At 50.8% G+C, this 25,671-nt stretch overlaps 1 protein-coding gene across 2 annotated transcripts in view; it reads left to right on the forward strand.

The window, feature by feature from the left end:
* The window catches only part of KDM4C (lysine demethylase 4C), a 213,606-nt gene that overhangs the window by 48,162 nt on the left and 139,773 nt on the right, over nt 1–25,671 (forward strand). For both annotated transcript variants that reach the window (XM_075559906.1, XM_075559905.1), the window contains exons 6-8: nt 8,350–8,399; nt 15,477–15,580; nt 20,524–20,661. In XM_075559906.1, coding sequence (XP_075416021.1) covers nt 8,350–8,399; nt 15,477–15,580; nt 20,524–20,661 — 292 coding nt within the window. The remainder of the gene's footprint in view (nt 1–8,349; nt 8,400–15,476; nt 15,581–20,523; nt 20,662–25,671) is intronic.

The raw sequence follows: 25,671 nt of genomic DNA on the forward strand, positions 1-25,671 counted from the left end.
TGCATCTCCCCTGGAGGTGGGTTGGCGGTGGTGGTGGGGTCTGTCTTCCTGGTCAGCTCCCTGATCTTCTCCCCCAGGGGCTGATGCCTCCATGTCCTGTGCCCAAAGCCCGTGAGTCATGTGTTTTTATCGACTCCAGGTCCTTCCTAGTCTGTCTTAGTTTGGAAGCAACCTGTCCTTCATGGGTGACTCTGCTGGTATTCGAAATACCAGTGGCAGACGTTCCAGCATCACCGCAATGTGCAGGCCACCACTGTACCACACCCTGGCAGACAGGTGGTCGCCTCCGACATCCTGAAGATGCCCTGCTAGCGAGGCGATACTGGCTCATAGCAGTCCTTTGTAGGGTGCCTGAGATTGTGCATCTCCACAGGAGAAGGCAGCCTCATTTTCCTCTTTCAGAGCAAGAATCTAATGGGGTTAAACTGCCAACCCCCAATGCCCAGTGCCCAGGCCAACCTTAGCCTGATTTGTAGCACACACGTTCGCTTCCTGGGGGCTTGTTGAACGCAGGGCCCATGTCGTCTTCGGCTGCATCTTGAAGGTCTGGCTGCAGCGTTACCACTCCCCAGAGAACTCTATTTTTGAATCAGGAGAGTTAACATTCTTTTAGCTCAATCTGTTCAAGCCCTGGTGGCGTAGTGGTTCTATATTGGCCTGGTAACTGCAAGGTCAGCAGTTCAAAACCACCAGCCACTCTGTGGGAGAAAGATGGACTTTCTACTCCCATAAAGAATTACAGCCTGGGAACCCCCCAGGGACAGTTCTGCCTGACCTACAGGGTCTCTATGAGTCGAGTTGACCGGATGGCAGTGGGTTTGGCTCAAGGGCAGACAAGGAGATGGATAGAACTTTGTCTGGAAGTGACTCTCTGAATGGAGTGACTGAGAACAGCTAATTTCCAGGCAGCTGCGGTGTGTTCAGTCCCGGGGACAGTGCTGCGGGTCCTGAGACCTGTCTGTGGCAGCCTGGCCAGTGAGTGTTCACACCTGGAGCCCCGGATTGCAGAGCCTTTGGGGCGCCAGCGGTTTATTTAAATTTAAATGTATTTAACATTTCTGGCCTAGGGTTAAAGGGAAAAAGAACCCTTCAGGTAGGCAGATAAAACCTGCTTTTGCCGTCCGTGGTAAAGTACTTCTTTCCTTGGGATGCATGTTGGTTTGGGGGCCAGAAGGCCTATTTGCAAACCCTGCATCTGTCACCTCCAGCCGGATGACTGAGGGCATGTCACCACTCTCCCTGCTCCCCGTTCCTCTGTCAGACGGGGCATGGCCACTGTGAACATGGCCAGATAGCCTTTTCTGTCTGTTGCAAACGGCCAGAGGCCTGGAACCGCTGACCTTGATGTTCGTGTTCAGTGTGCCCTGCCACCAAAGCTCTTTGTAAGTACTGAAGGTACTTCAAAGAGTCGGTGGGAAATTGGCCTTATCTCTCAATCCTTGATTCCATTTCCCACAGACTTTACCCCTCCATCGTAATGAAGCAGGCTCTGGGCTCTGCTCAGTTGAGTCCTGGGTATCTGGACAGCTATGTGAGTTCTTCAGTCGTCACCGATCTAGAATTATCCTGAAGGTTCCCTGTAGATACATGGTGCACAGATACATCCCGCGTGACGCCTGGGACAGGCCTAGCCTGCTGTGCACATTAGAGGTTTACAGAGCTTAGGGAAAACGCTAGACACTTGCAGACACTATATCGCATTTCTATTGGCCAAGCAGCCAGCCCAAAGGTCCCACAGCCAGCCCGTGTGAAGCAATCCGCCCTCCCTCCTGTCCTCCCAGCCAGGACCTCGTTGCCAGTTGATGCTGGTCCAGAGCCCCGTGAGCTGGTTGAGGATGCAGGCCAAAGTCTCCTGGAGGTTCACTCACAGTGGAAAGCTAAGACTTTCCTCGAGGACTTAGCTGTCAGTGATAAAAATAAAAACAAACAAACTCACTGCCAACAAGTCAGTGCTGACTTACAGAGACCCCTGTAGGTTTCTGAGACTGTAACTCAGGGGTCCTCAAACATTTTAAACAGGGGGCCAGTTCACTGTCCCTCAGACCCATTGGAGGGCCGGACTATAGTTAAAAAAAAAAACAAACTATGAACAAATTCCTATGCATACTGCACATAACTTATTTTGAAGTAAAAAACCCAATGGGACAAAAACACCCGGCGGGCTGGATAAATGTCCTTGGCGGGCCGCATGTGGCCTGCGGGCCGCAGTTTGAGGAGGCCTGCTGTATCGGATATCTGAACTAATTTCCTGGTCAGATACCGCACTTAACAGTCTTCCCCAACCCCCCAATGCCCACCTCGAAGGGGTGCACCCTCTTGGGCCGTCAGCTGCCTGCGCAATGCAGGGGACTCACGTAACTTAGGAAATGTCAATTGACAGCAGACACGCTTGGCCATGTATGGCATCTCCAGGACACCCCAGAGCGATGTGGTGCTCCCCTGTTCAGTAGTTGCTTGCTTTCTCTTTGGATGGCTCACGCTGGCTTTTGAAAGGCCCTCCACTCTTGGAGAAGTTTCCTCAGGAAGCATGTCAGGAAGCTTTGAGGTCATTTTCGCCAAAGATTGACCTTCAGTCACAGAGAATCTCTTGAAAAAATGCTCCCATGTTTTGTGGGGGTTAATTGCCAGCTGTGCCTCCAGCCAGCTGTAGTGGAGGCTGCGCCTCCAGCTGCCTGACCCGGCCTTGTAGTTGTGCTTTTGAAGAAGGGGTCCCCGGTCAAGGGTACTCCTGCTTAGAAGATTTATATGGAAGGCAAGATTGTGTTTTGTTGAGGAAAATAATCTTTAGATAATATTTGATAGAGGCAAGCGGGTTTACATTTTTTCAAATAGGTACATAAAACAACAATTTCCGCCAATAGGAAAAAGAAAACAGAAGACAATGACAAGGTTACGGAGCTAGGCCTGGGGGAGGGCTAGCCTGCACAGGTCACCGGACTCAGTAGGCGAAGTGTCACTGGATCGCCTTTGTGTGTTTAAGTCAGAAGCCTTGGTCAGACGTCAGGGATCCAGGTTGGCACCCCCTGCCAGCTCTGGTGGCCGGGCCTGGGAGCAGCAGGGAGGTCCCTGTAGCCGATTTCTGCTGGTTCAGGGAGGGCAGGCTGCCATTAGGCAGGGGCTGGTCCCCCAGCAAGCGTGAGTCAAGGCTCGTCAGTTCCCTAGTCCCTCATTGCTGGTCTCCCAGAAAACTAGGGGCAGGAGGGTGTGGATGTACATTGGAGGCAGGGGGACACCTGGACAGTCAGATGGGCTGTCTCACCTGAGCGAGGTACATTCGACCCCTTCAGACCTTTTCCCCTCCCTCCCAAGCATCCGCACAGTGAGGGACCCAAAGAACTGGGGTGGGATAAGTGTGGGGTGCGGTCTTGACCCTGAGGGGTCTTCCTGCCTCGGGGCCCAGAGTGCCCTGCCCTGCACAGCCCCTAGGCTGGGCCTCACCACCTTCTCGAGGCCTGAGTCTGGGGCAGAAAGAGTGATTTCTCTTTGACTTGGAGAAAGAGGTTTGCAGAGAGCAGGGAAGGGGGCAGCCAGAAGCTGTAAGCATGGAATCCGAAGGACAGGAAAAGGGAAGTCCGCATATGAGAAAACAACAACGCAAAACGACCCCACAGGGTTCAAGGGCGCTACAGAAAGAGTGTGTGGGCTCTGTGGCCGCAGACTCGCCTGTGTGTGTCACCAGGGTCCGGGGGCCGCAGGAAGGCGGTGGGAAAGTCGCATTTTCTCTTATCTCCATCGATTGGAGGCCCCTGGTAGCTGTGGGAATATGGAGGCCGGGGTCGCGTTTCCCAGCTCTTACCAAAATAGGAAGTTCCTATATTTACTAAGGATGGTGGGTTTTTCTTTCCTCCCTCCCTGCTTTAGGAGCGTTGACCCTCTTAGGCAGTGATACCCCCGTGCACACTGATTTATGCCGTCTTGATTGCTTCCTGTTTATGCTTTCAACGTTCACGGAGCACCCAGCTGTGTCGGGCCGGGAGCCCGAGGCCAGTGGTGCCCCTCAGTGGGCAAGACAACGTGCTTTGTGAGACCTGCGGCTTTGTACGCCCCCCTGCCCCTTCCCGGCCAGTCGTGGCTCGGCCCGTGCTCACCCCTAAGCTTCGGTGGAGGAAAATCTCCAGAGGAGCCCACCCCTGTACTCTCCTGGGAGAGCGCTGGGGCGTAACGAGGGTGGACTTTTGGGGTGAACTTGTGAAAAAGAGAAACCCTCAGGAGAGCAAGGCACACACAGGCCTTTGTCCATCCCCTCCTCCTTCCAGGAGACCCCAACCGCAGGGAGCTCCGGGAGTCCGGAGGGGGCCACGGAAGCCCATTCTCTCCCCGCCATGCCTTCTTCTCACGGCGGCGTGTTATAAGGACGGAACATGGAATAAGCGCTGTGCCTCTTCCTGCCGTTAGCTAGTGAGACGTCCCAATTTAAACCCTAATGCTCCAGCGTTATTGTGTCAGAGCTTGTTAGTCGACGGCATCCATAATAATGTGGAAATGTTGCAGGACCGCACGTGGAACCCACACGCCTCGCTCAGTGCCCCCCCCCCGTCCCCCGCCCACTCAGTTGATCAGTAATTTATATCCAGATGGGCAATTAGCAACTTCAGAACATAAGACTTTGTGAAAGAAAACATTGCTACTTTCCTTTGAGAGGCATAACTTTTTTTTCCCTGTCAAGGCCAAAGACCAAAGAAAGACACACTGTTGGTAGCATGTCAATGGCTTTCCCGCTCTCTGTAACCCACTTAACTGACTGTCATCTTTGACTTGGGACAGGCTGTGACTTTGTTCCTCTCCCCATTTTCACAGTGGTTAAAGGCTAGGAGGGATGGTGGAACAGAGTATTTTGTGGCTCATGGGACTTTGTGGGCCAGGTGGTGGGCCCACGGTTGGTGGTTCAAACTGCACTTCCCTGCACACCTCCTCGGCGGGGTGGGCTGGCCTATGCAGACCTGTGTCTGGGGCAGAAAAGGTGATTGCAGTCCAAGAAACCCTTGGGGGTCAGTTCTACTCTGTCTTCTAACCGGCTCAGTACAAGTTGGAATCAACTACATGGCTGTGGGTTTGGTGTGGTTGATAATTCTGAATGGTGGCATCCCCCCTCTCACTGTCCCTCCAATACTTCCAGAATGGTCAGTGGTCATTGTCATGCGCAAATGTACGGAAAGGGGGTGGGGTGGGATCATCAGCCCCGCTGCTGTCCACAGAGAAGCCATTCAGAGTGGGCCAAGCGGTTCTTAACACCACACTCGTGCAGGCCAGGTGGGTTCCGCCCGCCTGCTGGCTTCTGTAGACCAAGCACGTGACTTTGGTGCCCTTTGCCTTATCAGTGCATCACTCCTGAGTCTCTGTCTCCACCTTCCCCTGTGTCTGCCTCTTCTTTTTATGAGGACATCGGTCCTTCTTCCCTAGAACCCACACAGTGGGTGCACACACACAGTGGGCCTACGACTGAGCTGGTGCAGGACTGTTAGACGCAGTGAGTTGAAACGGACTCAGTGGCACAATCGCTTCCACTTCCATACGACGGTCAACAGAAACCATCTCCAGAGACCTGATTAAAAACAAGGTCACACTCTCAGCTTACCCCAGGTGAAGAATGCATCTGCATCCCCCCATTCCCGCGGCATTGCTGTGTGGACTGCCCAGGACACAGTAGTGGGATGTGGGGCTGAGTCGTTCACCGTCGCCATCACCCTCTTGGCTCAAGTGGACTCAGACCTACAAGCAAATGGGAGGGAAGCAGAGCTCACTTGCCCTCAGCTCTTGAGCTGGGAAAACGGAGCAAAACTGAACTACCGAAACAGAAGCGGAGGTCCATGGCCGGGGCCAGGAGCAGAGGGCATCCCTGTCCTAGGGAGTGACCAGCAGCTAGCTGGTGGAGGAGTGTGTCCATGGTAAGGGTTCTCTCGGCAGTGCAGCGTGACGGGGCATGGCCAGCAGGGGGCGCCAAGCACCAACGTTGTCACCAAGGTTGGCTCCACAGAGCCCTGGAACCCCGTTCCTGGTTCCCTGGTGATCACCGGGCCCTGAAGTCAGGGCCATCTTGAGGAAGTGGTCGTAGGACAGAGAAGTGCTGGCCAAGAGGAAAAAAGGCTCAGGAATCATCTATTTTGAAAGAAGTCTGAAAGGGTCTAGTTCCAGGAGAGAAAAGCTGAAGCAGAGAGATGCATCTCTGGTACAGTGTGAGCAGGGACAGTTTGGTCCAGTGTGGGAATGCAGTGTCAGCCTGGGGGATTCATTTCTAGGGAGTGCTTACACTGCAGCCACCAGGCGACACTATTTAGATCGGTCTTGTCAGTAAAAGGGTTTCTCCGATTTCCCATGGCCCGCAAAGTAGATGACTTTGATTTATGTACTGGTTCCCACATTCGTGGGGGTAGGAATTTCAGACAATTACGTTGGGGAGTTACCCCGTCCCATTTCCCACTTGCCGTTTGAGTGGAAATCAGGAGTCCTAAGGCTACCCCTCTACCTTGAGCACAACAGGCCCTTCACTGGCCGTGGGCCATCTTCCTGTCCAACCACCCCGGGGCAGGGCAAAACCGGGAGAGTGGGGTCCTAGGAAAGTCCCGCGGGCAGGAGGTCTCTGCTAGAAGCAGACATTTGATTGGGATGGCAAGTTGAAGCTGGCGGAGCCGAGCCAGTCGATTAGACTGACCCGGTGGTTTGGGAGTGAGGTCCCCCCTTCTATCATTAGCAACCCTGGCTCCTTCTTCTCCAGCGCCCCACATTACCTTCTTATTCCACTTGGCCTCCGTTGCCTGCATACTGCTCGGCGCTGGCCTGTGTTGTGAGGGAGGAGAGCGTTCACTGTAAGATTACCTGACATAACACAGGATCAGGAAGCATGCAAGTTCTTGAGGGCAGCCAGGACGGGGCATTGAACCCCATGATTCAGACCCAAAGAGAAGTCACTGGAGGTCAGAGTTGGGGTAGCACCACATTGATTGCCTTACCTTTTGCTCTCTGCGCAGATAAGCAGTCTGTGACTAGATGATACATGTGAACCTGAATGCTACATTTTCAGAAGCAGCAAGTCTGTATATTTAAATAGTTCCACCCACACCCAATCCTCTGTGGCCAGCCATATATGCTTGGGGTGTGTGTGTGTGTGTGTGTGTGTGTGTGTGTGTGCGCGCGCGCACCAGCTGCACCTATGTGGGCATAACTATGTTGTTTTTCCTTTACTGGGTGGGTTTGGTGATAAAATGCAGGACTTCAGACATGGTACTAGGTGGCCATAAATATATACCGCTGGTTGTCATCTAGTTATGCTAGAATTTTATCTCTTCAATTCAGTTGGAATAATTTTATTAGCAGTAGTTTAAGGAACAGGGTATACGGCTAGACTTTCTGTCCATGAATTGCCTAGTTATATCAAATCCAATTAAGTCTTGCATATGTTACCGTGTCACTAACTGCAACCGAGTGCGGTATGAAGTAAAATTAGATAAGTCATTGTAGTAGAAAGTACCTTGTGCTCAGTATATACTGAATTAGCAAACATAGTCACTGCAGATCTTCAAAAACAACATTGTTCTTCTGAAAGTATGAAAATGATTAATTTAATCCCCCCAGATCCTTATATTTCCACGTTAAAAATGACCATGAGACTTAGCATTTTTATAGAATAGCATAAGTCGTTTAAACATTTTTTGAAAGCGTATAGTAAAAAATGCCAATTACTTCACTCTTGATAAACACCAGGAACTAGAAATGAATATTTCTTTTCTTCCAGGGTAGACATTGATATTCCTATAGTCAAGGTTATAAAAGTCACAAGTCATAAATTACACAAAGACTCCTTATTTGAGGCTGGTCATTTTTTATATTTAAAGGAAGTTTGAAATTTCCAGGGGACCACCCAAAATTTTGTGTTCAATCTTGTCAATAAACACATCTTCAGTGTGAAGAAGAGCAGCAAACCCCTCTTGCTCTTCTTAAAAATAATAGCCCCAACTACCAACCACAAAATAAAGAACACACACCCAAAATAACCCCAAGACTTGGGAGCCAGCCTATGGGAGAGAGGTTCCGGTCTTTCCGTTGTGGTTGGCTTCACTCCCGTGGCGAGAACGGCTTCCTGGCCTTGGGTCTTTGTTCTCTCATCTGGAAAATAGATTTGGGAGGGTGAGGTAGGACACTGCAGGGGGGTGTGGTGTTGCTAAGCGTTTCCACCTCCCTCATGCCACGTCCACGGAACAGGACTGCTCGCTTTTCTAAGTTTGTCTCAGTTCCTCTTGAAGGAGTTTGTTGTTGGAAGTTTTCCTGTTGACAGTGTTTAGGCACCGGTATATCCTTAGGACACGAATTGAAAAATTCTCCACCTAAATTTCTTACGTGTGTTTACCTTTTCAGGTATGCGATCCCCCCACAGCACGGGAAGCGCCTGGAACGACTGGCTCAAGGTAAATGGGATTCCAGTGTTTCCTTACCTGGGGAGAGATGTTTCAGTGAGCGAGTTGGCTCACCGTGGAAACCATCACCCTGTCCTTTCTGCTCCTGTCAAGCAACTGACTCTTCAGGGTTGCCCTAAATGAACCATTAGTGTTTCCACCTTAACTCAGGGATGCTTTCCCCCGTCGCAGGAACTTCATGGTTGTTTTAGGTGGTTGCGTAGTGCTTCATCCAATGACTGCACATTAAAAAAAATAAATCATTTATTGGGGGCTCTTACAGCTCTTTTAATGATCCATACGTCCATTGTATCAAGCACATTTGCACATAAGTTGTTGCCATCATCATTTTCAAAACATTTTCTTTCTACTTGAGCCCTTGGTATTATTAGCTTTAGAGACAAACTCCCCTTGAGTGTGGTGGTGGAGTCTCAGCACGCCATTTTTTCAAAGTGGTTTTTAAACCACCAACCTCTGCCCCTTCAATGGAGACCCAGGTCTGGGCCTGCTGGGCCTAGCAGACTTCGTGAAAGCAGGAAAGGAAGCTGGAGGGTGCAGGAGGAATGACATTGCACATGTATTATTGAAACATAAAATCTGGGGGTGGAGCGGAGGGCTTTGTCCACCTTTAGAGAGAGAGCCCTGATGACACAGAGGTTGAAGCACTCAGCAGCTCACCAAAAAGTGGGTGTTTTCCCACTATCATGATCCCAATTCTGCCTTACAAACCTGGCTAGACCAGAGGAAGTACACTGGCACAAACAGGAACTGGAAACACAGGGAATCCAGGATGGATGATCCCTTCAGGACCAGTGCTGAGAGTGGAGATACCAGGAGGGCGGAGGGAAGGGTGGGGTAGAAAAGAGGAAGCAATCACAAGGATCTACATATAACCTCCTCCCTGGGAGACAAACAGAAAAGTGGGTGAAAGGAGGCTCGGACAGTGTAAGATATGACAAAATAATAATTTATAAATTATCAAGGATTCATGAGGGAGGGGGGGAGGGGGAAGAGAGGGGAAAAACGAGCTGATGCCAGGGGCTTACATGGAGAGCAAATGTTTTGAGAATGATGAGGGCAATGAATGTACAATTGTGCCAGTTGTATGGATTGTGATAAGAGCTGTATGAGCCCCTAATAAAATGATTTTTAAAAGTGGGTGTTTTTACTCATCAGCCACTCCACAAGGGGCAAGTGTGGCAGCCCACCAATTCATAGCTCTGGAAGTCCTGTGGCGCTGTGGTCTAGGCTCTGAGTTTCTAATGGGCAGGTTGGTGGTTCAAACCCACTGGCTATTCCCAGGCAGAAAGAGGAGGCTGCCTGCTCCCGTAAAGGTTTACAGCCCCAGAAACCATACGCCAATCTCTTGAGTTCGAAATGACTCAGTGGTGAGGTGGAGTCTGTCTAGATCGCTAGTGACCTTATACACTTCTAATTCTTATACACTTATACACTAGTGACCTTATACACTTCTATAGTCTTTTTTTAAAACATTTTATTAGGGACTCATACAACTCTTATCACAATCCATACATACATCAATTGTATAATGCACATCTGTACATTCTTTGCCCTCATCATTTTCAAAGCATTTGCTCTCCACTTAAGCCCTTTGCATCAAGTCCTCTTTTTTCCCCATCCCTCCCCGCTCCCCGCTCCCTCATGCACCCTCGAGAATTTATAAATTATTATTTTGTCATATCTTGCCCTGTCCGGCGTCTCCCTTGTCTGTAGTCTTTACCGAAGTAGATCACCAGGCCTTTCTTCCACGGCACCGCCGATTTATGTTAGTAGAGAAGGGCTAACCCTTCACACCACACAGGGCCCCTCTGAGAGGCTTTCATTTCATGAAAGGAGGAGCATGCAGAGAGATGCCCTTCTGTGACTGGCTAATCCTGAGACAAAATCTTTACAGACCTCTCTTGGGACTTTCCTCCGAGTCCTTCGAGTGGATTGAAGGAACAGTTCCCGGGTCACAATCCACTGGAAGCATGGAGCCACCTTGGCAGGGCTCCATGCCCTATAACAGTGCAGGGTAGTGATAACAGCAGATGTGATGGCACTCTGGAATGTTGCTCAGGACCCTTTTCAGGAACGGGAAGGTGGACGTGCCCTGGGTCTGGGTGATAGGTAGTAGGTCACAGCAGAGCCTGGAGGATGGGAATCGGTACTAGGTTACAGGGTGAGGACAGGGAACAGGTTACAGTGGTAAACTTGGGGCTGCCTGCCAAATCTTCCTCTGTCCACCAATCATTAGGTCACCATTTCCTCCTAACCACCCAGGAGCACCTGGGAAAGGAAGCCATTGTACATTGACAGCCTTGAGGAACACACTAGAACTTTGGGGACCTGCTCTCTGTGAAACCCCTTTAATCAGCAAGAGGCGAGAAAGCTCCCAGGCTGGACTAGAACTCTGCACTCTGGAAGAGGTCCTTCTCAGACAGCGGCGGCCGGGCTTCGGTTGGCCAGATGTCTGCCACTCTAATTGAATTCTGCCAAATAATTAAGATGCTAAAACAGCGCCTTGACTGTGATGGAGCCTTATAAGATGTCTAGGCGAGGGCGGCACTTGATACATAAAACCAGACGCAGGCTCGGGCATTTTCCATTATCTTGTCTGCGCATCCCAATTATCACACTCGCCTCTTAATGCCTGGATGCTTTCATCGCGGGTTTCTATTGGAACCGTGATTGACTGTGGCACCTACAGATATTTTATCAGGAAGACATCGGGCCGGCATCTCATAAAGCGGGCGGTTTGATGTTTGCCCTTCAGCGCTGCATTCTCACTGATACAGTCCTTCCCCCTCCCCAGTAACGTAGATGTAACATAATAACATAGCAACCTCTGGGGCACGGCTGCAGCTTCTCGGTTTGTTTGCCTTGTCTGATACCATCGAAGGGCGGGCAGAGCAGAGCAGAGGAGGGCGGGGTGGGGTGCCCAGGCCTGAGGGGCAGGTGAAAGGTTTCCAGATGTCCCAGATTTTAAACTGCTTCGGAATCAAGCTGGCATCTTTACCTGTTACGTTCAGCAGCGGGTGGATCGAAGCTGGTACAACAAACAAAAACAATAGCAAAAATTAAATCCAAATTCACTGCCCTTGAGTTGATGCCCACTCGTACAAGCCCCACAGGACAGGGTGGAACTGCCCCCTGTGGGCTTCTGAGACTAGAACTCTTCATGGGAGGAGAAAGCCCCTTCTTTCTCCAGAGGAGCGGCTGGGGGTTTTGAACTGCTGATCTTGAGGTTAGCGGCCAACTCGTAAGCACCAGGGCTCCTTTGAAAGTAGTTTGGGCACGATTAGATTCCACTTGTCTCTTAGTGTGGGGCCAGTGCTGACGTTTAACGAAAAATGGAAGGCGATTTCCTTCGGCGAAGATCTTTGGTTCTAGGGCGAGGGACATGTCCCCGAGGGTCCCCTGCAGTCTGGTTTGGGGATGTGATGTATGGTGACAACATTGTAGGAGTGAGTTCATTCCTGCGGCATCTTGACTTGCAGCATGGCTTACCGATGTGCAGTTTAATGTAAGAAGCAGTGTTTCCGACAAATGGAACCAGAGGTTGTCTAGAAGGATCGGGTCTGAAACCTGTCTGTGTGTTTGTTTACTGCCTGGAAATCCTCGCCAAACCTCCCGGTGATGCAGGGCTACGCTGACATGCGGTTGGCGGAAGATGGGCAGTTTGAACCCACCAGCCTCTCTGCAGGCTCTCCACCTGCCTCTATCGAAGGGAAACCGCCCTGTGGGCAGCTCTGCCCTGTTGTGTGGGGTCGCTGCGAGCCGGAGGCGACTTGATGGCAGCTGAGGATTAGGGTTGACACAGGACCAGCGAGAGGCAGAGAGAGCGCCTCTGAGAGGTCATGAGGCTCGGGAGACAAAGCTGGGTGACCATGGGAGCTGTGATTGGAGTCCATGTCTTGGGGAGACTCAAGTCTGGGCTCTTCACAACGGTGGACACCATGTGGGCCCGCTGATGCTGCAGGAACACAAGCTCGGACAGCTTGGTGTTGGGGAGGAGACGTGCCTGTGTTATTTCTTACCAGAGAGGTGGTTTGCTGTGAGCTCAAAGGAGGCAGGGCAGCCAACGAGCCCCCAGTCCAAGCTTGTTTGTGACCATTTATCCAAAGTCTCATGGCTTCCTGGGCCGCTTCTCCATTAGAGCGTCCCCGCCCTAGAGGACACAATAGCTGGAAAAGAGCCTGCTCTTGGCAGATGTTGTGTTTTGCTCTCTGAATCATCTGTTTGGTGTTTTTTTGTTTTTTAATGAGCCAACTGTGTTAACACCCCATCAGCAGATGCTGCAGAAAGAAGTGCCAGGTTCCTCCTGGATGGTCTTCTCCAGGCGCCCTTCACCTAGGGGCCACTGGACAATTCTTAGCTTGGAGCCCATTGTGGCAGCCCTTGGGTCAGTCAATCTCAGGGAGGGTCTTACTCCTTTGCACGGCCCCTCGACTTTATCTCTTGCTAACATGCCCGGAGTCTTGCCCCCTTGCTTCTCAGAAGCCGTCCAGTTGCACTCCTTCCAAGGCAGATGGGTGTGTTCTTCTGGCACTCCATGGTATTGTCAGTGTCCCCACCAGCACCACGTTGAAACACATCGGTTCTTCTCTGGCTCCTTTAGTCATTGTTCAACTTTCTTTTCTTTTTTTAAAAAAAATGTTACCATGTAGGTATACTTACTTGTTTATTTTTTAAAGATCATTTTATTGGGGGCTCTTACAACAATCCATCCACCAGTGTGTCAGGCATATTTGTACATATGTTGCCGTCATCATCTTCCACACGTTTACCTTCTATTTGAGCTCTTGGTGTCCAGCTTTCATATGCATATGAAGCAACGGAAAACACCTTGCCTCAGTCCCCAGAGGCACTTCTTCATAGAGCTCTTGGACCCAGATGCCAGCCTTGGAGCCCCATGGGCAGTGCTGTGTCCGGGGCGGGGGGAGGGAGGGAGTGTCTTAGGCCTTGGAATCAACTTGAACATGATGTTTTTTTTTCTTTTTTAGAAATACCTTTTATTATGAAAGGTACTAACGTTTCTTTCTTTCTTCTTTTTTTTTTACAACTACCTTTTAAAATACCCCTGTCTGCATCTCTCGGGATTTTGGTTTTGTGTGCTTGCTTACATGTTGTGGAGGATACTTCTGCCGGACTGTGGTGTGATGGCATTGTGTATGTATGTGTGTGTGTGCGCCAGAGATTGTGAGGCAGTTCATCCTCACACGCATGCTTGACACACGGTTTTTCTTTTGATGTTGATGATGTGTTCCCCAGCGTGATGTAGAATATGCTGGTAATTCCGATAGCCTGCTGTAAATATAAATTCAGAACCAATATGAAGTTCTTAATATACTGCAAATTACCTTCCTTCAGTGGTTTTCCAATTTAAATTAACTTACGACCAGTCACCACATAGTTCAGGGCCTGATTACAAATCCATATCAAAAGAAAATTAACCAGACTCTTCTTTCTTCATTGATTTTAATTCAAAACTTAATTCATTTAGTGCTGCACCACGTTGCAGCCATGAAAAGTTTGATAGATCCATTTCAGTTGCGTTATTAAAATGTTTCCCTGGCTTGTGAGCTTGGGCTGTCCGGCAGGGGGCTTCTTCCCCGCACACACGCATGCGTCACTTTCTCTCTGGCCACTCCTGTCTCTTCTCTGGAAGCATTGCTGGTTCAGTTGGAGTAGGAGCCCGTGTAGGCGGGCCATGACTGTGACCACAGCAGGGTCCCCATGGGGGGAGAAGCGCATGCAGAAATGCATCTTGGGTTGCTATTCAATGATGGGACCAGGCAGTATTGCCACGCACTTGCCTGTACCCCCCTCCCACCTGTCCAGCCGTGTCACGTCCATGTGACAGGTCACTGGAGCCGGCTCCCCACAGGCTCCAAGTAGGCCTTCCGGTGCCTCCTGTTGACCTTTGAAGTTCTTCCTGTGGGAGCACTCCTCTACCTGTGCATCCCCGCCCCCCCATCCATCCTCCTCTTGCTTCCCCACTCCCTTGAGGAGGAAGGTGAAGGGCAGGTGGTGAGTCCCTGAGAAGCTGCCAGACAGAGAGAGAGCAGGACTGACTGCAGCGTGAGGAGGGCGGTGCTCTGCCAGGAGAAGGCAAAGGCTGGGTCTGCACCCGCCTTCCCATCCTCAGAGCCCTCTTCCCTCCGGCTGCTGGGGCAGGCTGCCAGCTAAGCGCTTCTCCCCGTCTCTTCAGAGTCTGCAGCAAGAGCTTCCTCTGTGCATCCCCTTGTTCAGAGGAGCCCATGCGTGCGCAGCAGAGGGAAGCACCACCCTGTCCCGGGCCATCCTCATCCACGTCTTCCCTGGGGAGCCCATTGGTTGCAGCCACGGTATCAGTCCATCTCTGAGCTTCCGCACTATGTGCTGTGTCCACGCTGCAGCTCCAAGGAAAGAGCCCGGCTCACGTTGACCCACAGTAGAGCCGCGCTCCTTAAGGTCCTTCAAGGCTGATATTTCTGTGCGCCCGGAGCCAGGTGGCCTGATCTTTCATCCAGCGCACTTCGGGGCAGGTGGATCCTCCAGCGCTTCAGTCAGCACTCAGTGCCCCACCCAGGGACTCTCCACAGAGCTGCACTGTTCTGACTCATAGGAACCTTCCAGGACTGAGTAGAACTGTTCTCCGCTCCCCCCCCCACACACACACACATACACCTCCTTGGCTGTTCCTTCTCGGAAGCAGATGGCCATGCCACATGCCTTTCCTGAGAAAGAAGCTGCCAGTGGGGCTTAGTTGAACCACCAACCTTTTGGTTATTAAGCCGAGCAATGTATCCACTGCACCGTCTGGCTACAGCTGCTATTAGGCAGGCTGTCGGAGTGTGTGTTGGCATCATAGTGAATCGATTCCTAAGGTTTAATCATTGTACGCACTTTGAGAGAATCTTGGGGGACACGCCCCTGCCACTTTGTGGCTGGAAATCTGCATCCTTTAATTTGGAAGACTCTCACTCTTAGCAGAGCAGTCTGCCTGGTCCCCACTCTCCTGCTCAGCGAGCCCCGGGATGCCGGCAAGCCACCTGGGGCGCTTGTTCGGCAGGCAGGCTGCTCACTTTTCTCCTTTCCTTGCAGGCTTCTTTCCGAACAACTCGCAGGGGTGCGAGGCCTTCCTCCGCCACAAGATGACGCTCATCTCCCCCTCCGTGCTGAAGAAGTATGGCATCCCCTTTGATAAGGTATCCTGCTACTCCCCCCACCCCACCAACCAAGGAACCCTTTCCTCTGTGTGCCTGTGTGTGATTTGCTTTAATAATTAATTTTATATGCACTCAGCTTGGGAGACCGAGCTGACTTCCGTTGGGAATTTGCGAGGAGGGGCAGGGAAAATTCATGTTCATGTTTTCTACCGTCTCGATTATTTATCAGAATGTAAAGTGGAAACGAACCTGGCCTTTGGGTGCATTTTTTGCGAGATGACCACATCCGGAAGGTACAGGACAGGTGGGATCGGTGGTCGGACAGCTCTGGCTGGGCGTCAGGGCTTCAGAGCTGTAATGATTAGCTCTCGGCTGGCTAGGATCGGGGGCCGGGGCCATCGTGTCTAGGTCATGTGTGTGCACGCATGACCCTTGAGCACAAATCACCCTGGGGGCTTCTCTCTTTGTGTCCGTGGATGTTGACCCAGTCTGACGACGTGGCGCTGGATGGGCGCATTTGTATGCGAGAAAGCTGACGTGAAAGAAGCTTTGACGCGATAAATAAAGCCCTCTCCTGGCCCACAAGGGGGATTAAGTGCTTAGCGATTCGGAACTTGGGGACAAATCGCAGCCCTTTCCTTTCTAACCTTTATTTGAATTTCCTTCCCATAATCCTGCCGTTTTCCACCGAGAAGCTTTTCATTGGCAACTAGCTCCTCACTCTTATTAATCTCGACTCCTTAAAAGTGGCCTTGTGTTTTCTTCTTGCCTTTCCTCCCTGTTTCCTCCAGGCTGAGCTCGAAGTGGAAGCTCTCTTCATTCCTTGGGCCTGGGCTTCAGGTGGGCCCTGCTCCTGGGTTGGCTTGCGCAGAGGGCTGCAGGGAGCGTCGGTGGGTGGAAGGGAATGGGGATTCCTGTCCCGCTCCCCCTTTTGTGGTGCTCGAAACGGGCAGGTGAGTTTGTGCTCATTTGCCCACTGAAGAAAGGAAACCTAGTCTCTCAGCACAGGTAGAATTAATGAGGTGCACTGAGCCCAGGGAGAGGGGAGAACCAGGCTGGGTCCTCAGGAGATGCCCTTTGTTGGAATTGGGACTGTGCTGGGCTTGCAGAGCCCCTTGACTGCCAGGTGATGGCTGAGCTGTGCTTACTGCCAGAGAATACCTCCCAGTGTGTACACACACACATGTACACACACGCACACTGCCAGGTGATGGCTGAGCTGTGCTTACTGCCAGAGAATACCTGCCAGTGTGTACACACACACGTACACACACACTGCCAGGTGATGGCTGAGCTGTGCTTACTGCCAGAGAATACCTGCCAGTGTGTACACACACACACATACACACACGCACACACACACTGCCAGGTGATGGCTGAGCTGTGCTTACTGCCAGAGAATACCTGCCAGTGTACGTACACACACGCACACTGCCAGGTGATGGCTGAGCTGTGCTTACTGCCAGAGAATACCTGCCAGTGTGTACACACACACACATACACACATGCACACACACACTGCCAGGTGATGGCTGAGCTGTGCTTACTGCCAGAGAATACCTGCCAGTGTGTACACACACACATGTACACACACGCACCCTGCCAGGTGATGGCTGAGCTGTGCTTACTGCCAGAGAATACCTGCCAGTGTGTACACACACACGTACACACACGCACACTGCCAGGTGATGGCTGAGCTGTGCTTACTGCCAGAGAATACCTGCCAGTGTGCACACACACACACGTACACACACGCACACTGCCAGGTGATGGCTGAGCTGTGCTTACTGCCAGAGAATACCTGCCAGTGTGTACACACACGCGCGCGCGTGCTAGAGCTCAGAATTGTTGGTAAGGAGACGGTTCTCACACACCCTTAACTCATCGCATGGGATCCATGCGATGACTCCTAAGTTCAAACTGCTGAACTTGCGGCTAGCAGCCCAATATGTAACCTCCATCCGCCCTGGCTCTTCACAGGACCTTTAGCATCACTGTGATGGCACAAGATGGCAGCCTGGTGTCTTCTGGGTGACACACACACACACACACACACACACACCTCATCCCCCCATTTCCCAGCCTCTGAGGGCTGTCAGGAAGCAGGGAGGGAGCCCTTGCTCCCATTCCATTTCTTCCCGAGGGGAGGGGCGATGCCTAAGGTTGATTGTGATTCGGAGGGAGGAAGATTTCCCCCAGAGAATGGATGATGATGGATTCTCTCTGCTGTCCCTTACTGGAGGAGAGCTGGTATCTTGTCCACTTCCGAGCACCCTTCTCCAAACTGGGTATTTGTGCTTCCTTCACGGATTTCTTGGCCTGTGGTGGTTGTGGAAGGCTGGGGCAGCTGGTCTGTGGATGTTTTATGTCTAATTCTGAAGGGAGGATGTAAGTACTCATGCATTATGAAATAATTTACAATCAGGCCAATGAGGGTGTGGGGCCCATATACCATGGTAGCAAAGTTGATGACAAATATAGTTTGGGGAGCCAAGAATACAAATGATGATGTAAGAAGTGTAAATTTTGACAAAGGAAATACATTCAGTTCTATGGTAGATCAGCTCTGTTAACTGCAACATTAATGTTCATAAACAAGTAAAAGTGGAGATATTAAAAATTTACTTCAAGAACTTGGAGCATAGATTTTTTATAATAAACTGTGCTACCACTGTCTGGCAATCAGTCCGACTGAGATTGCTTACGCATTGCTGTGTGCCAGAAGCTCTCCACCAGTGTTTTCAATACCAAGGCCGCCTATGGTGGACAGGTTCCAGCGAAACTTCCTGACCGAGACAGATAAGAAAGACAGACCGGAGAGTCTACTTCTAAGCACTCTGGCCAACGAACACCACATGAATAGCATTGACACATTGCCCAAGACCGTGCCAGAGGATGAGTCTCTCAGGTCGGAAGGGGCTCAGGATACGACTGGAGAAGAGCTGTCTCTTCAAAGTGGACCCGACCTTAATGACAAGGCTGGGGTAAAGCTGTCGGACCTTCACCTGTGCATGTGACAAGACTCAAAAGGAGACTAAACAGCTGCTAATGTCCATTAAGAACCAGAATGTGGAATGTACAAAGTATGGAACTAGCATGATTGGAAGCTGTCAAAATTGAAATAGAACATCAGTGAGCTGAAATGGACTGGTATTGGTGACTCTAAACGGCACCATCCTATGGTCCACTGTGCTGGCAATGACAAAGAGAAATGGTGTCACACTCACTGTCAAAAATAGTGCTTCAGGAGCTGCCCTGAAGTGTTGTACAGTTAGTCAGAGAGTAGTGTCCATGTTATCCTAGAAGGGAAGATCCATTAATGTGATTCAAATTGATGCACCAACCCTGGATGGGAAAGGTGAAGAAAACCCAGGAATTTGCCAATGCCTGCACCCCCCAATTGGTCATCAAGGTGCATTGGGCAACAGTGAAGATTGGACTGCAAAAGTTGGAAACAAAGAATTGGTATTTGGAACATTTGAACCTGGTTATATTTTGGTGTTTGGCAGTTTCCAAGGTTACAGGACTAAAGAAAAATGTCAAGCCTGAGTTTTCAGATTGCACAATGCAGGAAGCATCAACATGACAGACAGAAGGAATGCACCGAGCCTCCGTGCCAAAAAGAATTGGCTGATGGTCAGTCCTTGGAGGAAGTAGCGTATGGTGAAGAAGTGATTGCAGTTAAGGTCAAAGCCCAAGCTGCACTGAAGATAGTGGTAGAAAAGAGTCCCCCAGGAACTGATGGAATACGAACTGCGATGTTTCCACAAATGGATGCAGAGCTGAGGTGCTTACTGGTCTATCTATGCCAAGAAGGTTGGAAGACATATCCAGGTCAGCCAACTGGGTGAGATCCATATTTGTGCCCAGACCCAGGAAAGGTGATCCAGCAGAATACAGACGTCAGCGAACACTATCATTCCCATCCCGTGCATGGACCTTTATCGAGGAGTTAGAAGGAGTGGTTAGGGCAGGTTCGCGACAGAACCGTCAGACATTCAAACAGGACTTAGAAGTGGCTGAATTCTGATGTCCACTGGAAGGTGGCTGAAATGAGAGATGTCAGTGATTTCAGTGATAACGCAAAGACATCGACTGTGTGGATCAAACAAATTAGGGATAACAGTGAAGCGTTTCGATGCTTTGATGTATGGTGTTGAATCACCACGGTCTTCCAGAGAACAAACAAACCTATTTTGGAAAAGCACAGCCCTAATGCTCCTTAGAAAGGATGTCCTTTGGCTGCATTTCCAGGGGCGGCCAGTTCTCAGAGAAGAGTGGCAGCCAGTATGCTGCAGTTGAGAGTGATTGAGAAAAGAAGACGGGCTGACACAGGGGACCGGAACAACGGGCTCAAACAGGAAGGAGTCTAAGGGTGGTGGCAGAACCAAGTGGCGTTTCTAATTTGCTAGTCTGGGTAGACCAGAGAAACAAATTCATGTCCCACACCCATCTATAAAGTCCTCCTCAGACTCAGGAAACACATGCAATGATGCTAAATGCAGGAAGGTCACAGGCCAGTGGGCGGGAAGTCTTGTGGCTCCAATGGCAGTGGAAGCATCTCAGCACTGGTGTGGTCTCCACGTGGCTGCTCCAGCACAGGACACTAGAGTAGTTCCATGTGTCTACTCAGGGAATCTCTAAGGATGAGGGCATTTCTTTCTGCTGTTTAAGGGGTTGGTATGAGGCAGAACTGACTTGATAATGCCTAACCAGAGCAGAATGTTAACTTTAATAATGGATCGAGTAACTATATTGCCTGGAAAATCACACCAGGTTTATGAAAGTTTTTTTGTTTTTGGTCAAGTTTTCCTGGGGCAGGGGAAGTAATATTCAAGGAATGCCCTCCCCCCCCCAAAAAAAAGAGTATACCTCTGATCCCACAGCTTTAATTCTTTGTATTTTTATAGGTTATGTTTTTAATTGTGTTCACCATTTGGAAAATCTTATCAGTGGAAAATGTTCTGTTTTTTGTTCTGCAGATAACTCAAGAGCCGGGAGAATTTATGATCACTTTCCCATACGGTTATCATGCTGGTTTTAATCACGGTTTCAACTGTGCGGAATCTACGAACTTCGCCACCATCAGATGGATTGACTATGGGAAAGTTGCTAAGATGGTGAGTGATGTTTGCAAAGAGACCACATGACACCGTGCACATCCTGGTTATTGTCGTGAGAAACGGAAGTCCACGCACGGCACTCGGTTTTCCTTCTCATTGCTCCCAGTGTCCCCAACCCCGGCCATTGATGTGGGGCCCCTAGGTTTGTTGTGCACGGATTCCGTTGCCATTGGCGCCAAACCTGTGTGGGATTGCTGCGGAGCAGCGGGCCCTGAGGGACTATCTGAGGTTGCTGTCTCTTCAGGCCGTGAGTGGTCTATTTCTGGGGCAGGGTTCCCCAGTGGTTCCGTGGGTTCCGTGTTGTGTAGACGGGGGCCTTTCCCCATTGGAATCCCCATCATGTCATCCGCGACGGCTCTGCTCGGCATCCGGCGCCGCTGGGCCCCCTTCGGAGGTGCAGCGGAGCCCCGGTTTGGCGCTGTGGCCGCGGTCCCCGTGGCTCCGGGACGTGGCATCAGGCGTCCCGCCGGCTGGGTCACGGCGCTGGCCTGCAGGCTGCAGCCCTGTGCCGCCGGGTTTGATGGATGTGCTCGCGCTGCAGTCGTTGGCTTCCCATCACAAAGCTGACGAGCAGTGACATGGAACTGGGGCTCGGATTTTCGTGAAGTGGTTTCCTTTGTGCGTTGCAGCCGCCTCGAGCATCGCGACTGTCTGGAGGGGAAGGGACGTTATTTACTGTCCCGGTTTCCTTGAGGATAAAGGAAGCGCTGACTTGGGGGCAGTCACATCCACCCCGTGTCGTCAGCAGACACACAGTTATTAGCAGTGTGTGCGGGGACAGCGGGCGAGCCGCACTAGCGGCAGGGAAGGGCGAGCAGGAGCTGCCCCCAGTCACGTGACCGCGCAGTCACGTGGCGCGCCGGAAGTGGAGCGAGTGCGCCCCCTGGCGGGCCGGCCGCGCGTGCAGTCTCTGCGGTTTCACCCACTCTCCCGCTTTAGAGCACGCTGACCTTTGACCCTTCCATCGGATGACAAGCAGAAAGACAGTGGGGTTTTGAAATTGATTTCCCCTTCAACCAGAGGCACCTTCAGCTGTTCAGTTGCCTGGCATCCAAGAGCTGGGATACACATCCTCCCCAATTTATGCTTCTACCGTGTCTAAAATTCAGCTGGGTTTGTCTTAAATCAGGCAGCACCTTTCTTTTAGGACATTGCAGCGTGGGCGGGCTTTATTAACACGACGGGGACTCGTCTGCGCAGCGAGTCTCTTGGTGGGGTTGGCGCCCGGGTGGCACAGTGGTTACTTGTTGGGCTAGGACCCGAAAAGTCAGCATTTTGAACCCCCAGCCACTCCTGGGGAGAAGGGGCTACCTGTGCCATCCAGAGTCACCTCTCGGAAACGCACAGGGCACTTCGCTCCTGTTATAAAGAGGCGGTATGTGTGGGCATCGACTCTATGGCAGTGACTGAGTGATGCAGATCCTACCGCTTGGAAAGGAAGGGACCCAGTGACTCTGTGGCAGGCTACTGGCAGAGGTATGGTCCTGGCCTCTGCGGGAATACTTGGCTGGGCTTCTGTCAGTGCAGGTGGGACATGGCGTGGGGACCTGACCAGGCGGAGAAAATGCTTTCCTGCCCTCAGAGAGTTTGTTCTCTGCCCGGGTGGGGGTGGGGGTGGGGGGGTTTGACATTGATTCATCTGGCAGGGCTTGCAGAGATTCGAAGAAAAGAACAAGGTGTGTGATTCAGGAAATCAGAGACCTACATCAAATGTTTATAGAGCTAACTGGGAGATGCACAAGGGAACTCCCAAGAGCTGGTGAACAATTGCCATTATCTTTTAATTGCAACTCCCGGGAGATTTCGGAAGCCCCCTCAGCATATGTCTGCAGGAGAGAGCGATAATAGGGGCTTGTGGTTTTTTGACACTGGTGTGCCTGATATCTTTTATGAGTAGGTTATATTTGCTGGGTTATGGATGTTTAATGAGAGCAGGTATAGAAATTTATTTTCGTTCATTAGAAATCACGACAGGTGAAGCCAGTACCTTAAGAAAAAGCACACGAGCTTTTTGAAGAACTGAATGCTCCCATGAGAGTAACCTGGCTTTAAGGTCTCATGAGAGTAACCTGGCTTTAAGGTCCCATGAGAGTAACCTGGCTTAAGGTCCCATGAGAGTAACCTGGCTTTAAGGTCCCATGAGAGTAACCTGGCTTTAAGGTCCCATGAGAGTAACCTGGCTTAAGGTCTCATGAGTAACCTGGCTTTAAGGTCCCATGAGAGTAACCTGGCTTTAAGGTCTCGTGAGAGTAACCTGGCTTTAAGGTACCATGAGAGTAACCTGGCTTAAGGTACCATGAGAGTAACTTGGCTTAAGGTCCCATGAGAGTAACCTGGCTTAAGGTCCCATGAGAGTAACCTGGCTTTAAGGTCCCATGAGAGTAACCTGGCTTTAAGGTTTCGTGAGAGTAACCTGGCTTAAGGTCCCATGAGAGTAACCTGGCTTTAAGGTCCCATGAGAGTAACCTGGCTTTAAGGTCTCATGAGAGTAACCTGGCTTTAAGGTACCATGAGAGTAACCTGGCTTTAAGGTCCCATGAGAGTAACCTGGCTTTAAGGTCTCATGAGAGTAACCTGGCTTTAAGGTCCCATGAGAGTAACCTGGCTTAAGGTCCCATGAGAGTAACCTGGCTTTAAGCCATAGCATGTGCATAGGCTGTCTTTCACCTTCTTCCTGGATCCTAAGCTTTCTCACCTTCTTGCTTTTTAAAACAATCTTTTATTCTAAATTAGGTGGGGGTTTACATTTTAGATGAGCTTTTTTTCAACAGTCTACACAACCAGTCAAACCAATTGTTCACCCCTCACCCATCTCTTGATTTCTGACCTCTCTGGTGAACTATCTTATACCATTGCTCCCAAGTTAAACACCTGTTTAAGATAAAGCCCATTGCTTTATCTTGCCTCCCTTGCCTGACCTCCTTGGCAGTCTGGAAAGCCTATCTCCTTTGTTATGAAAGTCTTTATCTGGTTGTTTTTTTGTTTTGCTTGTTTCTCCCCTTATACCAGTGGCCTCATAAAATATTTCTTCAGGGCCATGCATGCCATGAGGGGTGTTGTGTTTTCTTTATCATGTTCAGTGCTGCGTAGTATTCCGCCGTGTGCATGTGCACCAGTTTCTTTAGCCCTTCTGCCGGTGGGCATGTACGTTGTTTTCATTGTCTTCCTACCCTATGTCTGTTTTTTAAATTTGTCTCCAACTGGAATGAAAACTCTACGAATAGGGGTGCAAACAAAGAGCACGTGTTCACTACTGTGTTCTCAGCCCAGCACTCCACAGGGCCCCCCCAAAGGTCTTGGCTGATTGATGAACTAGGCTAGGGGCTTGCCCCAGGTGTCTGAGTCAGGATCTGGACCTGCCTGTCATTGCATGGAGGCCCCAGGAGAGAGCAGCAGAGCAGAGCTCCAGCTCGAAGGCCCTGCTTTCTTTGAGTCACAAAAGTTCTTAGGGCATCCCCAGAGCCTGGACCCTCCAGCTCTGCCCTAAGCAGGGTGATAGAAACCAGTCACCACGCCCGGCCCTGCTGGGCAGAAGTGACACTGTGGGTGGCCTCACAGAGCCGTAGCCATGGGAGCCCTGTGCGGGCCAGAAGGTAGAAAGGGCTGAAGGTAATAGAGGCAGAATGCAGTCCTGGCATTCAGAAAACGAACAAGAAGAACAAAGCGCTCTTGTGTGGAGGGAGGACTTGAGTGGAGGCCCAGTGTCCTTCTGCTGCCTTAATACTTAACCTGTAAATCTATGCACATAGACCTATTTCCCTATCGTTATATATAAAGATAGCTACATGTACATGCCTATATTTAGACCTCGATAAATGCCCTTTGCCTCTTATTTCTTTCCTCTGTTTCCTTTTACTTTCCTCTTGCCCCACTGTCATGTTCTAGTTTTTATTTTTAAAAAAAGCTTATTGTGAACTAGGAGGGAGATTGTGTTTTAGGGTGTCATTTCAGCACCCCCAGTAACTTGTCTCATCCCTCCCTGACCCACCCTCTTCCCCCTCTTGCAGAACATTACCTCCCCCTTCACCCACGAGAACACCTGTCTACCCTCTAGCCGCCTGCTTCACCTGCCCTCCCTGCCCCCTCCAAACCCTGGCAGCCATCAAAGCCTGCAACTTTTGCTAGGAAACCAGTATCCTGGTATTTCCTCCCACCCTCCCTGTCCCTTGCTTTCCAGTGGTCTCAAACCATCTTTGTCCTTTTGTGTGTGACTGACCTCACTCAGCATCACGTCCCCCAAAGCCATCCACAGCTCGAGGGGTTTCACAGGTCTGCCGTCCAGTGAGTGTGCGCACCAACATTCACCCATCTCTCCCCGATGGCGTTCTAAATGAGTTCACCCCTATTTTGCACAACGGCACTGCACGGTGTTAATGTATTGATCCGTGTGACCCATGGATGCATCTCATTTCATGGACTTTGTAGGCTCGGACTTGGGATATGGACCAACCATTCTAGAAGCCATTCTCTCATTACAAACCAAAACCAAAACCACCTTTTGGTTGTGAACCCGGCAAAGGCTTACAGAGCAGCCCCCAGCTTTAAGGTCAGCAGCCCATTTCCATTTTGTTTCCGTCCACCATTGCACGGTCCAGCTGTGTCTTAGAGGCAGGCCCGGGAGAGGCTGCCTGAAACCTGTTTTGGGTGTACATTGTCAATCCAGCTGCATCCACAGCGACACCCTCTAAGGCAGAGTGACACAGTGTCACAGGTTAAAAATCCTAGATTTTTCAGTTGACTGGGATGGGACTCTGGCTAGGAGCCAGTCCACTTACTGTAAGTTAGGGGGCTCAAACCCAGCAGCTGCTTCAGGAGAAAAGTCCTGTCAATCTGTTTCTAGAGAGATTGCAGGCCTGCACACCTAGACACCCGCTTGCTGGCATCTTAGTGGGCTCCCTTTGTGGACGGGGACCAGCCGGCCGTTTGAGGCTTACCCACCGTGCTCCTTGAAGATCTGTCTGCTGGTGGAATTGTAGTTGGTAACTGATTCTACCCTGGGGGAAGAGG

Source organism: Tenrec ecaudatus, chromosome 10 (genome assembly GCF_050624435.1).
Source record: "Tenrec ecaudatus isolate mTenEca1 chromosome 10, mTenEca1.hap1, whole genome shotgun sequence".
NCBI lineage: Eukaryota > Metazoa > Chordata > Mammalia > Afrosoricida > Tenrecidae > Tenrec > Tenrec ecaudatus.